Source organism: Cebidichthys violaceus, unplaced genomic scaffold (assembly GCF_023349555.1).
Source record: "Cebidichthys violaceus isolate CVI_PGR_0920_01 unplaced genomic scaffold, fCebVio1.0.p SCAF_25, whole genome shotgun sequence".
Taxonomy (NCBI): Eukaryota; Metazoa; Chordata; class Actinopteri; order Perciformes; family Stichaeidae; genus Cebidichthys; species Cebidichthys violaceus.
This window is the reverse complement of record NW_027176428.1, coordinates 82,926-98,759: the sequence shown is the minus strand read 5'-3', so window position 1 is coordinate 98,759 and position 15,834 is coordinate 82,926. Positions and strand designations below refer to the sequence as shown.

At 41.4% G+C, this 15,834-nt stretch overlaps 1 protein-coding gene across 1 annotated transcript in view; it reads right to left on the bottom strand.

The window, feature by feature from the left end:
• The window catches only part of itpr1b (inositol 1,4,5-trisphosphate receptor, type 1b), a 75,228-nt gene that overhangs the window by 35,364 nt on the left and 24,030 nt on the right, over positions 1 to 15,834 (bottom strand). Inside the window, 9 exon segments of the mRNA XM_068720289.1 lie at positions 5,961 to 5,996; positions 8,431 to 8,542; positions 10,206 to 10,354; positions 12,750 to 12,934; positions 13,050 to 13,170; positions 14,215 to 14,343; positions 14,570 to 14,695; positions 15,047 to 15,298; positions 15,485 to 15,685. Of these exon segments, the coding sequence (XP_068576390.1) occupies positions 5,961 to 5,996; positions 8,431 to 8,542; positions 10,206 to 10,354; positions 12,750 to 12,934; positions 13,050 to 13,170; positions 14,215 to 14,343; positions 14,570 to 14,695; positions 15,047 to 15,298; positions 15,485 to 15,685 (1,311 nt within the window).

Genomic DNA, 15,834 nt, shown 5'->3' with positions numbered 1-15,834 from the left:
ACAGTTTGAAGATGTTGAATTAGTTACATTGCCTCCAGAGAGTAGCACCCTCACCTAAAAACACCTCGTGCCTACAGGCTGCCATCCGCTCATGCCTTTTTCTCTGTATCTGGCCTTTTTACTGCTCACAAAGATTGCCGGTCACATGCGCAACCGCGCATCAGACATGTGCGTGACTTAAAGAGCCGGAGGGCAGAGAGAATGCGGAGCAAAGAAAAGCCATCGCTCTCAGAGGCCTCGGTGTTAATGGATTGCTCACAGTATGTGAGAAATTGTTTGATTTCAGTGCGTGTTGGTGTTTTCATGGAGCGGATGTAATGGGACGACACGGAGGAGAAGCAGCATCGGCCCGTTGCAGCGAGAATGCAGGAACTCGGTGTCGACCTTCACCACACCGGAGACCTCATGCAATGCTACACTGTGGTGTGTTTAGTGGTTCACTGTTAACCTCCTGTTGCAAAGTGTTGCTGCCTGTCACAGAAATATAAAAAAAAAAAAAATATGTACACGCACCAATATGTACATTCATGTGTGCATATTGATTGCTATAAAAAGGCCATGTGACAGTTTTTTTGCTCAGACAAACTTTTTCATTGTCAAAAAAATCTTCTGCACCACAACTAAGTGATACAACAGTGGTAAAGATAAAGATGTATACCAAATGTCACTTTTTACACGACTAATCCTCTAACAGTAAATGTTACAAAATGAGATGCAATGGGTTTTAAGAAAAACTAATTTTCAGTGCATTAAAGCATTCACATTTAATGGGTTGCTGTGGCTAATGGCATGTCAGTTATATAGTCTGAAAAGTACAATAAAAATGATTAAATCATAATAAAATAAAACCTATGACAAAATAATAAAGCATAACTAAAGGGACTTAGTCACTTGACACAAGCACCTAAATTCATAACATTTTATTTAAAATTAATAAAATTGTATAAAATAAAATTTGATGATAGGCTTGGGCATTCAAATTCCAGTTGTTCAAGAAAGTAAACCGTTTATTTAGGTATAAAGCTTTGTCAGTTGTCACAAATGTACTAAACAACAAACGTGCAACCTGACATGGGCATACGTCATGGCACCCTCTGTAACCCAGTCATGCTGATTCATTGTGCAACTGGACAGGAATTCCCCTCTATTGAGCCCCCTTTTACGTCAGCGCACTGATTTCCACAGAAAAAAAACGGTGACGCATTACGCATGCGGCCGAAGCTACAATCAACACTATTGCTAACTTCTTCTAATTCAGTTACAAATTAAACCGCCGGTGGGACATGATAACCGCCGTTTGTGCAACAGCTCGCCTGCGATGTTTCTGGGTTATAAAATATGCATCAGCTGGACAGCGTGACGCCATAGTTGTCAGCATCAGTTCCATTTTTTTATGCTTCCAAGAATGTGTGATAAAACCTCGATGAGGTTCGGAGCGTTTTGCGGTTAAAGTCATATGATCTTGCTACCCAGAAAAATCTGTATGCTCCTCCAGTGATCAAACCATCGGTCTGTTTACGATAAAGCAACGGAGAGATTCTCGCCGTATCTCAAAGCAGCCAGACCCGGTGAGCACTGCTTCACCTCACCTCAATGGGAAGTCATGAAGGAAATCGGCTGTTCATAATCAAAGAAAACAAGTCTTCAGTGAAAAAGGCCAGAATGATTGCTTGGCATAGCACTGGCTTAAGCGCACGCTCATCGCCTAAAGTAAATCCCCTCCCTGCACCAATGCTACTGTGTCCTTGAAGACATCTCTGCAGAACTTTTAATGCCAATTACCAGCGAGGTCGCACATCAGTGGAGAGTTTAAATATTCCAGGAAAACGGGGGAAAAAGAAGGAAAAAAAAGGAGAGAAAATTGTTGGCTGTTATGTAACTGCTTCCTGAGAGCTGGCTGGATCCCAAGAATCGTGCAGCATTAAGTTCAGGAAACTGGGACAGCTGCTGCGCGCTGCCGAGGCACGTCTGCAGCGCCCCCTGTTGACCGAGAGAAACAAAAAAAACAAAAAAAAACAAACAGCCGCCCAGAGTCTCCTGACTTCACCCACAGTCGCAGGCAGCAGGATAAACGAGGACAAGCTGGAGTCTATCTGAGGACAGTCTGGCAGGGATGGGAGTGGCAGCTGGATAGATAGCACAGAGGGGAAAAAAAAAAAAAAAAAAAAAAAAGCACGGCTGACAAAGTGAAAAGGACAAAACAGTAATATTTGTCAAGGGTGCGGTACGGATGCGGTCAGAAAAAAAATGAAGGCGGTCAAAAAAGGAAACCGTTATCGACAAATCTCTAGCTAAACACAGAGTAATTGGCCGGGATAATGTGGAGATGATGGAGAGCTTGAGAAACGCACACAGACCGCCACACTAGCATGGAAATAGTCCCTTACATAACCCTCGCTACATGTATGGGTTACGCGCTCAGCACCGTCCTCCTCTGCAAACCGTGTTACATCACCAGAAGAAGACAGAGACATCGTCTCCATCTGACCGCTCCGACCTCCCACAGTCTCGCAAACAAAAGGAGCTGACGTGCACGCCAAGGGAAAGACAAACACATGCAGTAAATGATATGATCGGGGGCCCGACGACGAGGGCTGCAGGTCGATCTTGTCTCGTCCCCCCCCCCCCCCCCTCCCTCCCCCGGGGCTCGCATTTGATCACGTTTCTATTCCTAGAAGAAAGAGATAACCTCTGCTAATCGGCGTAACCGTCGCTCCGCTTTATCCTGCTCTCTCTCTCATCAGTCTCCCAGCACACACACACACACACACACACACACACACACACACACACACACACACACACACACACACACACACACACACACACACACACACACACACACACACACACACACACACACACACACACACACACACACCAACTAGAGGTATGATGGGAGTCTGTCAAACGGTAGTGAAAGTGACAGCTGCACTCATTCCTAGAGACCTTTGGGTGTGAGTCGGGTGTGTTAGGGTAGGTCAGAGAGCTAAACGCCGGGGTTACATAACGTCCATCATGCCAGTTTATTTCACTCCTGCTTGGGGGGGGGGGTTGAGGTTTTTTGGCCTGCCTCTCTCCCATGCGAGTGATATACGCACACATGCTGCCAGCCGTCAGTCGGGGCACTGTACGCTGTTGTTAATACGGGAGAGTGTGCATGAATGAGTGACATGGAGCATGTGCTGGCCGGGGGGGGGGGGGGGGGGGGGGTGTTGAGGGAGTGTTTTGTACATTCTTGAGCTGCATATGGGAGGAGACAAAAGGGCTGGTCTCTGAGAACAGCCCCGTTTGTTTTTGTGGAAGCCGGGGATTTCCACTGCTGCAGCGAGCGAGCGGCACGCATAAGGAGAGAGGGAAGGAGGGAAAATGAGACATAACAGAGAAACTGAGAGCATATCGCTTCCTGGCAACTCTGGAAAGACCCTTTCCGACAATTTCACCATTTCCCCTGCTAACATTTTGTTCACTTCCTTTGCACTCAACGCACTCTTGATTAAGTGACTGTCTAGAGTGTTATTTTCCTGCTGGCACAGATTCCTCTCGCTCTGACAAAGTGTGCTTTCAGTTTTGACAAATTTACTGATTTCGAGAGAAGAAGAAAGTACACATTAATATATATATTGTGCTAAACACACGCAACACAATATCCTCTGACTAGCTTTTCACCGGAGCATTCAGCAATATACAGCCCTCATCAGAGGGTTGTCATTGGGATGAGCTTATAGTAGCTGTTTCTAAAGCACATTTAGGACTGCTCCTCTAAAAGGCTCCAGAAAAAAAAAAAAGGACTTTGAATTGTGATTGAACTATTTCCGAGGTCAAGAGTGGATGAGATGTCCTACAAGTGCTACAAATGAAATTGTAACAGGTAATAAGCTCCATCTGTTGATGACGACCTTTTGGTTGAAAGCACCAGAATGAAAAACATAGAGGACTTAGGGAATAAGGACTGTTCTCATGAAATTGTACAGTCCATTTCTATATAAAGTAACAAAGTAGGCGCTGGACAATAAACATGACAGCTTAAAAATCAAAGCAGTCCAAATATAAATGGACTAAAAATAAGAGAAATGCAACTAATAAAAGCTATATAGGGACAGGGATCATCTACCCTTGTTTCTAGCAATGGTCAATATGTGGCTATGTTGAGTAAGTTAATTAACACCCAGAGATCTTGAAAAAAGTCGCCCGTAGCACTTCAGTTTCCTCTCATTTTGACTGCGGCAGTTGTCTTTATTCAGACCGGAGGTCAATCCACTCACCTTTTAACTAAATGCTTCTAAAACAAACCTCCTACAAACTATGAATAGATGCGCGTGTGGGAGGTCCCATCCTGTGATATTCATCAGCAGTCACATATCAGATGTAGTTCCTCTGAAGGCACACCCATAACCCCCGTGACATCTACTCACCATCACAAACAGAAAGGAGAAACCTGTTTTATCCACTTCCTTAAGGCCACAGATCACGACCACACACATTTTGCAATGCACACGCATGGCATGCACACCGCTCCGCACACAGCCCAGCCCCCATCTGTTAGATGAAGTATCTCCAGCTATATATAAATACACACACACACACACACACACACACACACACACACACACACACACACACACACACACACACACACACACACACACACACACACACACACACACACACACACACACACACACACACACACACGCACACGCACACACACGCTCATGTAGTGGTGGCAAAGGGCTCAGAACATGATCTCTCACCACCATCCATCATAAGAGGGCTGTGCGGCATGTAGATTGAGTGACCAAAAAAATAGAAACGTTGATTATTACTTATAATCATTATCAAGATTATGGACTCAAGACAAATCAAAAATACATAATCTTACATGTAGTGCTATTTATCAATCTAGAGTTGCCTAGTTTTGGAGATATCGGCCGTACAGACGTCTGCCGGCTCTCCAATATAACGGAACTATATGGCACTCAGCTTGTGGTGCTCAAAGGGCCAAAAAAATACTTTTTGAAAAACTCAACAGCAGTGGCTCTTTCCAGAAACCATGACCCGGTTACTCAAGACAATCCACAGACCTTGCTGTGAGGAGTTTCATGTAGGAACTATTTTCTTTCTACGGAACTACACTCGACAACCGCATGACCACGCAGAAGGAACTGCACTCAACTCGATACAGCTAGCATCACAAAGCTAGCTAACGTTACAGCTCAGCCGAGGAGGATGCCATTAATGTTTACACGAGCCTCGTGTTGATGAGTGGATGCACGCTTCCTTGTGCGCGGTGATGCGGTTGACGGGTGTAGTTAGGTTCCCCTGAACGGTCTTCAATCATGAAAAATCAGATGGCGTGACTGAGAAGGTTTGCATCCCCTTAATGGGACACGAGTGTGAAGAGAAAGCATGAGCAAAATTATTTGTGACTGTTTCGTGACCAAAAGTTAAAAAAAAAAAAAAAAAATCACTCTCTGTGCCTCCAGGGAAATTCCGAGGTCCAAAAGTCACACACAATTTGTGATGAGCAATCTTAGCTGCATAAAGACGCTGTAATGGCCGTGTTGAAGAACTGTTCTGTTACAACAGATTTAATAAAGGTTTCGAACGGGATGAACAATAGTAGTAAACCTAAAATCGGTTGGTAAAAAGAAAAAAGTGGATTCTTCTAAAAATGTCTTCCTTAAAGAGTAAACGCCAGTACAGAAAGTTAGTACGCGACCATATACAGGCAGAACACACAAGCATATTGCATAATGCGAGCTAGACATGCTAGCAGTTTGCTACATTATAACATGGAGATCAGGAGACACAGAACGGGGAGGGATGGACTGAGCTACTGACAGGTGTCGCTGATGGGAACGTGAAGACAGAAAGACTACGAGCAGCACAAGTATGTCTATGTTGTTAGTGGGAGACAAATGAGATGTAACATCACAATAGGAATTCAAATTATTAACCTCAGCCACATCCATTTCATCATCAAAGGCAATCAGCTGCAAGAGAAAAAGTATAGGGGGCAGAGTTAGTAGAGCCAGATTAATGAGTTAGAGCTCCGTCACAAGTGAGCAAATGTAAAGCTTGTCACACACACACACACACACACACACACACACACACACACACACACACACACACACACACACACACACACACACACACACACACACACACACACACACACAGCATGTTAAGTTACTGAAAAGAACTCCATCAAAAAACTGAAAGGATAGCATGTTAATAATTGTAAAAATTTTAAGTTTGTTTGGCATTGATTCACAAAAAAAAAAAGTGTTTACTACCGTTAAGTATATATTAAGTAGAGGAATATAAGGTGATATGTCTGTTAAAACTTAGCACATATTTGGTGGACTATGTATGTATTGTGATTATCTTGTGCTTCTTAATGGTTTGAATGTCCAAATTAAAAAATATTTGATGTCAATGAATAAAGTGTGAAGTGCTTTGGATATCCACACCACGGGCGTATGTGTCGGTCAAAGCTAGCTATCACTTTCTATGCAGATGACATAGTTCTAATCTTTAAAAGAAGAAGAGAAATATCTTTACTATACATGTGGATAAAACAAAAAGGTGCAGTATTATAGAAATGCATTTACTGTATCTGTTAACGTGCCTCGTCATTAGAAGAGAAACATTAGGGCCGATCATGTTTTGAATGTGTGGTTCCTTCACACACTCTTCTGCCAACCAGCAGAAGTCACGAGTGCAATGACCAGAACATGCTCCCTCATTGGCTTCTCGCCCGTCATCACGGCCAGTTAAATTAGAAAATTGAACGTGGGTATCTGCAGTGGTGAGCATGTGTTTTATTCCCATGTGACACCTGCTATGTTACAATGTGCACACAAAGCTTTGGATTCTATAATGGCTTTAAATAAATCTACAGATGCTCTTCCCTTTAAAAGCTTTGATAAAATGTGTGATAATTTTGTTCTGCCACAGGTACATATGTCGATGCAGTATATTCCTGTCTCTTCCTGGACTCATGGATGTAATTAAGTTTCAACTTTCTTACTTTAAAAAAATACCACAATACAATATATATTTCTTATGTATATTTCTATTTTAATTGGTTGTCAGTGCTAGTCGTCTTTCTAATATAAAAGGGTGTATGTTGCATTTCAACTATGTTTATGTTATATGCTTAGGAGTGAGTCATAAGTGAAGGCTTATTTATTCTATTAAAAGGTACCCTGCGGAGTTCTTTTTTTGTAAACAAACTGTTTCTCAGTGTTTCTCCCTAAAATACAATGGGCCTCATGCAGAAAACAATTTTCCTCTTATTTTTGTTCATATCCACAATTCTTTCATAATTTGTGAGTGCCCATTGCTTTCTGGGATTGTTTGATCTTGTCTTTGGTAAGATTTTTTTTTTTGGAGTGGTCAAGAGCACTCTTACCGCCATAAGAAAAAAATATCTTGTTTTCACAGTCCACGAATTGTTTGTCAATCAAGGAAACAAGTTTTAAATTTGAGGAACATAACAAACGCATATCATATAACCAAGATTAGATTATTATATGATGTAGAGTAGCTATAATGATTGGATAATTACATTTGTTGGCTAAGGAAATACTATTGGTCCATTGATCTAAATTGAGACAATAAAAACCCTTTGAGGGAATTCTGTGGGTTCAGCTTATGAATGGCTTTCATATTGCTTTCAACATGCTCTGTAGTGCTGCTAGCAGACAGACATTCCAGGGTACCTTTAAACATACTACTGTAACAACTATTGCATCAAAATATAAAAATAATGTTATCAATCAAAAACCTAATTCCAGTTGTGGGTTGACTTTGTTTCTACCAGTGAACTAGAACACACTGCTATTGTTGCAAGCTGCAAACTGACAGAGTTGAAGCAATCAACTAAAGATTAGTTTCATTAGTAGCCAATGAGGTCATTAGTAACTGATGAATGTTGTGTAAAATGGTTGAGGGAGATAGTTGAAGCATGTGTGATGTTAATAATGTTAATACTGTTGATGTGTGGTTCAATCATTTGAACTTATTGTTTGTAAGGTTCTTTGGGAATAAAGCTATGAGGGAATTGATTTTTTTATTAAAATATGTACCAGTTTTTGCCAAGCATAAAGCTAGACATGACAGAGAGTATTCATAAACTGCTGGCTGCTGTGATTTCAAGTAAAGGACTTGATGACATACGCATGGGTCTTTTCTGTTAAGCGTGTTATATGATCAGGCTCCAGCGGCAACCGAGGAGAGCTCAGCCTCTTCTTCTATTTTACCGTTTTTCGATCTAATATCTTCCAGCATGTTTGGTGCAGTGAGACCGGGAACACTGCATCCTGAGATGTCAGTGAAGTGTTTTATCTCATGTGTGGGTGATTCTTGGGCGCGACAACGAGCAGATGATGAAAAACAGGAACACAGAGGGTATTGTACCTTCTCCCCATAGCCCCGGTCTTTTGTCATCATTTCCCTCAGTGTCTGCAGTACTTTGATGCAGAGACGCTCCTCGTTCTCTTCCAGCAGCTGCTTGGTGTGTTTGATCAGCCTGGTCAGGAAAAGAGAAATAAAAGTGAGTGCATACAAATGGATCGATGAAAGCCGCAGTTCTCCAACCACCTAACTCCACCGCTGAACACATCTCAACACCTATGAAAATCACTACTTTATTTTCGCTTATTTCCCCTCACACAATGGTCCTCTTTCAGCCCAAAACAACCGATTTAGAGGATAAGGGCCAGGCAGCACACTTAAATGAGTGAAAATGACAGAAAACCACAAAGTAATGCGTTATTCAGAATGCATTTAGGCAAAAGAAGAAGGGCATTTTCTTTTTTTAGTTCTCAGAGACCTACTGCGGGCCCAGTGATTACCATAGGTGGTGAGAGTTGACACACTTCTCCACAAACTACTGTACTTCCCAATGGCAGCCATAAGAAGTGTGATAATCCCTGCAACAACAACAACAACAACAACAACAACAACAACAACAGCTCTTTGTGTCCCGTGAGGTTCCTGTCATCAGAGAGCTCTTATCAAGCACAAAAAAACCACCATAAAATAAAGCATATCATTGTCCATAAAATAAAGGGAAGCCCCTTGTTTTGATCAGACACAAGAATATTTATCATATTTAATGCATATGTTTCAACAGCATCTCACTTACATAGTTTGTTTGTTATTTATTTTGTGGAATTTTTAGAAAATCCTTGTCAATAATGACAATTAATTAATATTTAGAATAACTTTAGCCTATTGTATGTAATGTTCCTTTCTTTTTTTGGACCATTGTCTCCATAACACTTACTAGCTTGCCCTTTAAAAATGACTTCATCAGCTAACGTTACAGCGACCTGCGCCGGATCCATGCCGCGTAGCTACGTCACAGCTAACCGGCTAACCGTAGCTAAGCTTATGTTACAGTTAGGTAGTTGGCCGCCCCTGATTTGCATCTTTCTTGGATGGTAGAAAGCAAACATTGTACATTTTTGTACACCTTTGCTTTGCATCGTTATACAATTTTTTGTTGGCTAAAATCCCCATAATTTGTCTGTGTTAGCATCATGGATCATGTTAGCTGGTTAAGTAATTTGGTAAGGTAGCCAACTGACATATCCCTCTTGATGGTCTGTTGCTAGCGATAACGTTAGCGAGCAAGTAAAGTAAGATTAGTCCACTAGCTGTAACTGAGATACGCTGCATGGGTCTGGCGTTGGTAGCTTCATAACGTTAGCTGATAAAGTAATTGGCAAACGACAAAGCTAGCCAATTCACCAGCCAGATCACCCCCGGGAGTCTGGATGAATTAACTGGTGTTATTTAGCTACTTTGACACACGTTTTCGGTGCTGTAGGGGAAGAGCGGCAAAGCACTCGGGAGCGGGAATTAGAGTCACATCCTTTTGAATTTTCCCGGCAAAACCATCGTGAGTCCTTTACATAGAAAACCGTCTACAGGCAACCAAGAAAGTTGGGGAAGGTCCCAGTTTTTTGATTACAATCAATTCACACATACCATACAAAGCCATTAACACATGTAAATTGTTATTGTATCTTTAATTATTACAGCACAACAGACTAATAAAATGTTGATGGGAAATCTATATATCTCTGCTCCATTACGGTGAATATATGCGTTTTAACTACTGCATACATCCCACGTTAACCGGTAGAATAAAACTTCAGAGGCCAAATTCTGACCTTCACACTTACTTTGATATGAATCCTCCACTTTCACATTTCTTGCGAGCTTCTGTGTTCTCCGGGAAGAGCAGCTCTGGACGATGCAGGACATCTACCAGCACTGAGAGCTCCGCTTGGACCAGCGGCCTCAGTCGGTCCTCCAGCGCCGACACGATGTCCTACAGACAATAGGGACATACAAACAGAGCTGCAGTATTACCACAATACTTAATCCTTACCGACTGTTGACACAACACAGCTTTTATAAATGATTTATGACATTATATATATCTTTGTATTACAAGGGGAGTCGTGACTGAATCCAATGGAGGTGATTAAAAAAAAAAAATCAAAAGCCCTTTTTTCTTATGTAACCTGTAGGACATACTATACTATATCATTGAGAGTCGGATTAGATTAGATTACTCGTTCAACATTTCAGCCGCTGACTTATCTCTCAACATCTCCTCAACATGCATCCACATCACATATTTCCTGCAAGCAATCCAGCTGCCACGAACCTAAACATACCTGCGACTTTCCTTTATGAATGAATGTAAGAGACACAGAGGGGCGTGACACATCCACTACACTACATACTGTACTCCAACAAAGCAACCCATACCTATGAAGTACCACCACGCCCCACTTCTCTATGCACTTCCTGACACATCTGGTGATGATTATATGCAAATAAGTGAAGGTGCATTATGAATACTGCTGGTCTGGTGTGGATTATAGCACTGTGTAGGCTGTCTAGTGAATTGCAGAACAAAAGGGTGATTAGGAGGTGAAAAACATATGAAGAATAGCATTGAAGCAGGCACTCTCAGAGATGCGGTTCCCTAAATAAAAGCAAAAAGGAAAAGCATTTTGAGAACCACATAACTCTCTTGGTGATAAAACCCAAATGACTTGGGAAACTCTTTGAAAATATTATGCCTAGGTTGGTCTCATGCTTGGAAAATATTTCATTAAACATAAAATAAACTTTTTAGTCGCACCCTAACCGAAAGCAGAGATAACAGCTGAACTGGACCAGACATGTCAGAGATTTTCCTGCCTTCCAGTGAATACTGAGTCATGTATTACAAGAAAATAGGGTGTAGCAGCGTAGCCTATGACTAAAATCGGGTTGCAATTAGAAACCACTTTTTCTGTTTTGTATGCACTCTTGGCATATTACCATCACACACACATACACACACACCAATTGTGTATATACAAATTACAGTCAAGCTGTAAAGAAAGTCTAAGCTGACGCTAATCATTGTTTACAGAATCAGAGTCACAATCTGGAACACTTTGTACACACATATAAGGAATTTGACTCTCACTATTACACTCGGTTGCAACAATTTTCAGGAAGACAGAAATAAACATACTGCTAATGACAAGGGTTGAAAAAATAAACTGTTAACTGTAATGTACATACAAGTAGGTGAAAGAGAAAGTGTATGAATAGGATTGTAATCATGTAAACATGATTGTAATTGTGCAGAGTGCTGGAATAAATACTGAATGGCCAATGTAAGGGATTACTTCATTCACACACACACACACACACACACACACACACACACACACACATATATACATATATATATATATACATATATATATATATATATACATATATATATACATATATATATACATATATATATATACATATATATATACATATATATATACATATACATATATATATACATATACATATATATATATATATATATATATATATATATATACATACACATATATATATACATATATACACATATATATATATATACATATATATACATACATACATATATATACATACATACATACATACATACATATATACATATATACATATATATACACACACATACATACACACACACACACACACACACACACATACATACATACATACATACATACATACATACATACATACATACATACATACATACACACACACATATAAGTAGATACTTACACTATATATATTAGATTCATAGTAATTATATTATAATTATATCTTAATATACAAATTATAAATGTCTTCTATTTATCATTTGTAGACAATATATATTTTATAGTTAGAATACACATTTAAATGAGAGATTATTCATTTTATTTGTTTTTGTGTATTTAAAAGAAATGTGGCCACTGGCTGGTCATCTATCTAATCAAAGCCACAGCGACATTGGCTGCATATGCATGCTGTGCAGGAGGCGGTTTTAAAGTACTTGTACCTTCTTTATTCCAATTCAAGCTCATCTCTGCCAGACTGACTAATGGCACATATGACCATCTTACCACTACTGAAAGTCCATCAGATGTGCCACTAATGCACTTCATAAAAGCCATTGCCGCTTTCTGTTCACCTCAATACACTGGCCTGCTTTATACACACAGTTGACAGGAACAGCTGCTCCTTGAATTATTTTACTAATGTTTTATTTAACCAGCGTTTTTGCTTTTTTCCCCCACTGTAATAATAGCAAATACTATAGTATGATTAAATAGATTGTACTGAAAATGTAAGAAAACAATTCAGCATGTTAAGCTGCCAACCTGTAGCCTCTCAATGATGTTTCTGTAGTCTTTGGAGGAGGTCAGGCCGGAGTCTCGTCTGGAAGTGTTCTTGGCAGAGAGTCTCCAGCTGAGGATGCTCTTCTGCACCACATTATTGGACTTGACGAACAAGTTGTTCACCTGGCTGTCCAAGTCCACTGGAATGGCAATGGCTCTGCTTTTAGCTGGGTAGAGGTAAATAGTGAGGATATTTCTATTTAGTGCCTTTATCATGTGCCACAATGCCATTTCGGAAAATAATAACAGAGTTCGGTGGTCGGTGTTGGCCCAGTATCTTACCCACGTCTGATAGTACTTTAATGCAAGCCTCCACTGAGGCCTTCTGAACAGGGTTAAGCCAGTTACAGTGGTACACCCTGAACACTCCCTGGAGCAGTTGTACAAAAACTGGCTGACGAGTCTGAAAGACAGAGAGAGAGCAAGTTAACAGAAAACAAATAAACACAATATATGAGAGAGAGAGAGAGAGAGAGAGAGACACAGAGAGAGAGAGAGAGACACAGAGAGAGAGAGAGAGAGAGAGAGAGAGAGAGAGAGAGAGAGAGAGAGAGAGAGAGAGAGAGAGAAAAAAAGAATAAAAGCAAAGCACATACTGCATAGGGTATATGGAGGAGAAAAACTGTGAATAATAATTTAATAACCCATTGTGCTCGCTGATTAGGTTGAACCCGTAACACAATTTGTGCTAGAGATGTTAGTGTGAGGATACTAGAGCACCTATGGTGGAAGGGTCTACAGCTTTGGGGCCAGCTGATTATGATCATGAGCAGAGTTCATCGATCAGCTGGCCACAGCCCTATAGTACAATAAATACCTCAGTTATCTTTCCAAAAATGGCAGCCTGTTGCAAGAGAAAGAGGGTCGTGATGTCATCGTATATTGGTAAACCTCAGCAAGCAGAATTCTCAGAATGTGCAAAGGCGTACACAAAAGTAAATCAATCATTTCTACTGAGGGCCAACTTGGCACAAAACAATTCCAGATAAACACAGGGTGTCAACTTATATAACTGTTATACCACACCACAACGTTACTGTACGAAGGATTGGCTCTATGGAGCTAACGGTCAAGTTTAGCTGGGAAAAAAGAGTGACTGCATCATCTGCACCATGTCCCGGCAAAAATCTTGTGCAACACACCCACAGATCTGGGAACAACAAAGTAGTCTGTGTGCTGACTGCTGACTAAGCTATGAGAACGTGAAAACCCACACAGTGGAGATACTTCTTAAAATTCAGAGCCTGTCGACGAACACCCAAAAGGGCTGGGAAACAAAACGTGGGGGAGGGTTGCCATTACTTACATACATACGGCGAGCCATCTATGCAGAGGGAAGAATGGCGTCAAACAACTAAACTTTAGCATGTACATGATTTATAGGCTTTAAATTGCAATTGCAGGACTGCTTGTGACATGTACTTTTAAATGCTGTACTCCAGATTACCTGCAGGCTTGTGCTCTGGTCGGAGAAAGGAGAGCTAAAGAAACACGTGACAATGCTCATGACTGTCTCAGTCACATAACGCTCCAGGATGGTATCCGCATGCTTCCTGTCACTGGTGTTGTTGCACACCTAGGCAAGGAATAGAAAAGATATTAGCATGACGCACAGCCACTGGATCACACTTCCTACATGTGGGCGACAGGTGACGAACTGTATATTTACTGCATGCAGCGTTGACATAATCACCCAAACCCATGACATAAATTAAAGCAGAAAAGCACTCTCCCTCTATTGATCGCATTGTCTGCTAACAGACGGTCTCAGTCACTCTGATGTGGAATATATCGTGGCTTACCCTGCAGATGTCCACCAGGAAGTTCTCAAACAGCTTCCACATATGGTTGGAGGTGTAAATCTCCTTCATCTCCACCTCTGTGTCGACGTAGCAGTGGTTCAGGAAGTTGATGTAGGCAATCTTCACCTATTGGGATCCGAACAAACAAACTTAATAAGGCACATTCGTGATGGGTGAACTGGTGATACCAGCTGTGACAGCATGTGGCTGGTATTGTTTTCTGTCTGTGGACAGATTTTGTCACCGCGATAGCATCACAACCGTGCCAGACGCAGTCAGGAAACTTAAAAGATGCGTAGTTGAGATCAAAATGAAGCCCGAGTTTGAAGATGGGTGTGGTACGAGCAATGGCAGCGAAAGTAGGGGGCTAGGAAGTAGGGAAGGAGCCATTTCCCCTCAACTTAACACACAGATTCACCAAGTGAAATCAATACCAACCACAGGATGTTCCAGCTGATAGAAATCCAGTATTCATACCTCAGGGATGCAGTCTTCATGGGTGACGACCCGTACGATATCATCCAGGGGCAGCAGGGAGTTGCACTTGATCTCAGTGTAGACGTTCTTGCCTTCAGTGCAGACAGCCAGCAGTTCTACCAGGTGGATGTGGTACATTAGAGGGCTGTTTTCATCCATGCGGTCCCGCTCTGAACGCATCATCTGGACTAGGGTCTGGAAGGAGGCGCGGTCGTTGTAGAAGACCAGGATGTCCTCGCCCGAGTTCACCAGCTGAGTGGGGAAGAGTCACAGTCTTGTAACCAAAAGATTACACTGCATCCGTCAGCATCATAAAACCTCATAGTACCATTAGTATCACCCCTCTTTTCATTCAGATTAGCAACAATCTCCTCTGTCGCAGGCACTACTGAAGTTACAAAATATAATTTTCTCTGGTATGAAGATCATAGAACGGACCTCAGCCATGACGATGTCCTGACACTTCTTGATGAACTTGTTCTCGGCCTTCACAATGGTCTGCAGGAACTTGAGGTATTGGACATGTCGACCGTGAGTCTCGGTGCAGTGGACAAAGTGCTGAACCACTCGTTCGTTGATCTCACTGCACAGCTGGAAGTTATTCATGAAGATGTGCTGCATGGTGACTGCCTCTAGAATCTGAGAGAGTTGGAAAAAAGATTGAACAAGAAGGACAGTCTGTGAAAACGAATAAAGTCACGTGTGAATTTCAGATTTGTTTTTCCAAAAGAAATCGGATTCCGGAAACTGAACTGTGTCAACTGTAGAAATCACTCCCTGTGTTAAAC